General features: G+C 40.0%; 1 protein-coding gene across 2 annotated transcripts; it reads left to right on the forward strand.

Annotated features, from left to right (window-relative positions):
- Positions 1 to 2,032: 2,032 nt before the first annotated feature.
- Positions 2,033 to 3,071, forward strand: LOC108965651 (probable histone-lysine N-methyltransferase set-23). Of its 2 annotated transcripts, none has more exons than XM_018928198.1 (2): positions 2,033 to 2,774; positions 2,849 to 3,071. In XM_018928198.1, the coding sequence occupies exons 1-2, from the start codon at positions 2,102 to 2,104 to the stop codon at positions 2,992 to 2,994; spliced, it is 819 nt and encodes a 272-aa protein (XP_018783743.1). In that variant the 5' UTR covers positions 2,033 to 2,101; the 3' UTR covers positions 2,995 to 3,071. The 2 variants fall into 2 exon arrangements, with proteins under 2 accessions (XP_018783743.1, XP_018783744.1); XM_018928199.1 differs by having other exon boundaries at positions 2,035 to 2,734; positions 2,849 to 2,963.
- Positions 3,072 to 4,524: the final 1,453 nt, after the last annotated feature.

Below are 4,524 nucleotides of genomic sequence, written 5' to 3' on the forward strand. Positions count from 1 at the left end.
CGCCGGCCGCCTGGATGGTCGACAGCGAAGTTAGTTTTCCGCCGATGAGTTGAAGGTGCAAGGACGCTCGCACTTTTTGGCTCTGGACCCATAGAGACGGTGATAATAGCAGAACCTCTTTTTGYCTGAGGCTGGCTCTTCCTTCGATAATGACTGCTGGAAACGGCCAGATGCAGGTTGGGGTTCGGTCTCGAGTAATTCGCTGGTCCTTGATACGGGTCATTAGGTGGGCTATGGCAAGTTTAAGGCCTCACAAGTCCTTTGCCATGCTGCTGAGTAGAGAATTTTCGAATTTGTTGYAGCTGTGTGCTGCCTGGGCAGGCTGGGATGTGTAGCCATAACGAAATAGCCAGCCTGGTTTTCCATTAGCTCGTCTGCAACTTCAGCAAGCTCATCTAGAGGGGCATCTCTGAGTAGTTTGAGACACCGGCTGGTTGATGATGGTAACAATGCCAACCATTTTATACGCAGTAAGTCCTTTGAGGCCCTGTCGCCCATGAGAATTCTGAGTTGGTGCAGGAGCTGGCTAGGTTTTTTATCATCGAGTTGAACCTCCGTAAGCGCTCGGTGAAGCTGGCGGTCGCTGGATTCCGAAAACCGTTTCAATATCTCGTCCTTCAGCTTCGCGTACTTGTCGGTCTCTGGTGGATTGCAGGAAGTCCGCTAGCTGTAACATTGAATCAGTGTCCAAAGCACTAACGATTTTATTGTAACGTGATGCGTCATTTGTGATAGGGGCCACCTGTAATACTGCTTCAACCTGAACAAACCACAAACGAGGCTGGATGAACCAGAACTGCGGGAGTTTGCAACTGGACACAGCTACAACTGATGCAGTGTTCTGGGTTACATCGGCGACGTCACCGATGGTCGGTGTTGGGTCGTTTGTGGTCATGTTCGTAGAGATTGGTGTTAAGACGTCTGGATTACTAGTGGTCGTGTTTGACGAGTTAAAATTCACTGCTTTATTTGGCGTATGCTCTAATGGCATGTCAATGAATTGATTGAGAACACGTGGCCGCTGGTTAGCACGAATTTTAGACAGTGATCAATCAGAAATTACAACGAGCGTGAATTTGCAATTAATATTAACGTTTGCGCTTATCTGTCTGTATATTTTGTTAATTAGTCAATATCAAAGTGTTTGAATTTGAAAGCACGCGGCCCGTCACTACACGTAAGGTGAAAAATTATACTTTGACGCGTGGAGAGACATAGTTTTGAAATCCAATTTAATCACGTCGAGGTCACCAATATGGACTAATCGTATTGTAAGTTTTCATAAGATTGTCCATTTATTACAAAATTCACTATATTTATTACAGCGTCTTATCCAAAAAATAGTTATTTTACGTTTTAATGTTTGACGATAAAGTTCGATKAAAGTATGGCGGAGCGCTAAACATGTGGTCTGTTCCCTCGAGTGGTTGAAGTAAAAGAGAAAGAGTCGTCTGTGCGTGGCTGGAGTGTCTGTTTTCTACGGCGTCGTAATGGCCGACTCATTGAGTCGTCACGCCGCGTAATGGCTGGTGAGTGCCGGTCGTTGGAGAGAGATGGCAGATGGGTGCTGTTAGCAAAATCAGCTGTGGGCTGGCGTGGCGTAGTTGCCACATATGTATGTGGCTCGCATTTGCATTCGTAGACATACAGACAAATGCGCCAAAGAAATAACATACATATGTATGCCATAGATATTCATTCATGGAAATGATAACGAAGGTTCATCATGAAGGTCATCAATTTCCTTTGAAGAAATAAAGTTAATTTGGCGCTCATTCACTTTGTAATAGTCGAAATAAATATAATTTATTTAAAATATTAATTTATTTAAAAATTAAAAAACAAAATTAAAATTATTTTCTCTATACCTTACGTTCTCTGATTGAAGGGACCCTGATTTTGTTTTGTTGCCAGCTCAGAAAACAGATCAGGGTGCCCTGCCAGCTGACGAGTGAGAGAGCAAGAAAAGAGATTCTGATCAAGTTATCTATGGCCCGTGTGTGCAAGCAGTAGCAATAAAGTTGTCTGGACAATAAAAGTTGAATGTCGGGATTTTATATAATACAATAGCATACACAAATATTTTACATGTTTTATTAAAATGACAAGTAATTTAAATGTTTTTGATTTTTATGAGCATGAGGATCGATCCTTGGAATATGTTTTGGAAAATATTCTTAGCGATCAAAGCATTGATGGCAGTGACAACGAGTTTCAGCATTTACAAAGGGAATATAATTCCATTCTTCTGAATGGATGTGATTGCATTAGTTCTAAATTTGGTTGCCTTGAATGTCATGGCAGGAACTATAAATGGTTTGCAGAAACAGGGGAATTGGTTTTAGATACAGACAATAGTGTAGATCTTATTTACGAGTGTAGTTCGTCATGTAAATGCGAACCCTCGAAATGTACAAATCGACTTGTGCAGAAGGGGCCACGGGCTAAATTGAAAATAGTACACTCAAATTTATTTAAATCCAAAGGATTATTTTCAAGTGATCATATACCTAAAGGAGGGTTTATTTGTGAATATGCAGGAGAAATAATTTCCCGTAAAGAAGCCCATAATCGTTTAAAGAAATATGAACAAAATCTTGATAACTACATTTTGTTTATGACTGAAAGAATCAAGGAGGGGCATGATAAGTCTTCCACTACAACGATTATTGATCCAACCAAAAGGGGAAATATTGGCCGATACTTAAATCATAGCTGTAATCCGAATTGTGAGGTACGTTCAGTTCGAATTGATTGCCCCATTCCGAAAATTGGTAAATTTTATTAGAATTGTTAAGTATTTATGTATTATGTATTCACCAATGATGGCTTTTATTGTAATTAACAGCCATATTCGCAAAACGAGACATAAGCGCTGGAGAAGAGCTCTGTTTCCATTATAACGAGGGAAACGAAGCGGTAGCAAGACAACGACGTATCTGCTTGTGTGGAAGTGGTAATTGCACAGGATTTATGCCCTATGCTTCAGATTAAGGATATTTATATACTTATCCTAATAGCTGGATGTACCAATATAGCTTTTTCTAAAATAAATATTTGCAAAAAATTTACATTTTTGTTTGATTGTTGCTTTGTGGTTCTCTGATTTTTAACCGCAATTTTTTAGTAATATGAAAATCTTTAAGGGAGTTCTGGGCTTTAGCAGATATCTTGGTCTATGATCTGCCATTTTTTCGGTAATGCAAAGTGTATAGTTTCCAGTTACACATAACACTGAATTGCGCACACGACCGAAGAGAAAGACGATTCAAAATATGGTCGGAAGAAAAAAGATCGACGATTAACACCTAAGTAAACTCTCTTCGATCCACAAAAAAGGGTATCCACAATCTGTGAACTTGGTATCCCCGGAAACCTAGAACGAATACTCAGGATTGGTAAGGATCTCTCCGAGCCGTTCGATACCAAGCGAAGTTTCAAACTAGGAGATTCCGTGTGACTTCTTCAATCGACTCCTCTAGAAAATAATTCGTGCGGCAGAGCTAAATAGAGAAGGAACAATGTTCTATAAAAGTGTTCAACTGCTTGCGTACGCCGGGACAAGACGAAATATCTCCTGCTATCAAACAAACAGTCATCGTATTCGCAACTTTGCCCACACGTCACTGTCGTAGATAATTTCCTTTATCTTGGAAATAACATCAACACCAATAACAATATCTTTAAATCCAGCACAGAATAACCCTTGCTAACGGGTGCTACTTTGGACTAAATAAGCAATTTTAAAGTGAAGTCACTTCTCCACGAACAAAGACCAAACTTTATGGATCATTTCATCGTTTGAGGCATCGGCTTTCCTCACCATAAACAATTGAGGTCTTCCTACTCTCGACCTAAACGCATCACCTGAGCCCAGCAAATCGTCAGCGGACACCATAAAAGCAAACAACACCATAGCATTTAGCGTCATAAATGCCAGATAGTTCATGGTCTTAACCAAAAACATGTGAGATCCTCGCGGCGCTGTACTTGACAAAGCATTTCACACAATGCTACTTCAGGACATTGAAAAATCTATACTCGTTCTAGGACTGAGGAGGTGAATTATGAACTACCTCAACGGTCAGCTATACCGTTTCGAGGTTAGCACTCTAAATTGAGAAGAATTAAACAAGGGATATTGTCGTTGTTGTTGTAGCAACATAATTCTGCCGAGTTGACAGTCTTTGCCCGAATAAAAATCCGTGTTCGTTCCGGTTGCGTTGACCCGATTACATGTGTTCAAACGTAAACGTCTAAAAACAAAATCGGATACATTTCCATATTTAATTAGCTTTTGTAAGTTTTTTCAAAATCTGCAGCAGTTTTGACAGTTCCACATCTATTGCAACCTAAAAATACGATCCAAAGTAACGCATAATTTAAAAACTCCTGTGAATTAAAAAAATTACGATTCGTTTGCTATCATATGTCATAATGCCAACCAAAGTATACGATTGACGTACTAAGGAATTTTCTTTCGTATGTTTACCGATCTCTGCTCGGATGTAACGATTCGACCTT

Source organism: Bactrocera latifrons, unplaced genomic scaffold, assembly GCF_001853355.1.
Source record: "Bactrocera latifrons isolate USDA-ARS-PBARC rearing strain unplaced genomic scaffold, ASM185335v1 scaffold_1438, whole genome shotgun sequence".
Classification (NCBI taxonomy): domain Eukaryota; kingdom Metazoa; phylum Arthropoda; class Insecta; order Diptera; family Tephritidae; genus Bactrocera; species Bactrocera latifrons.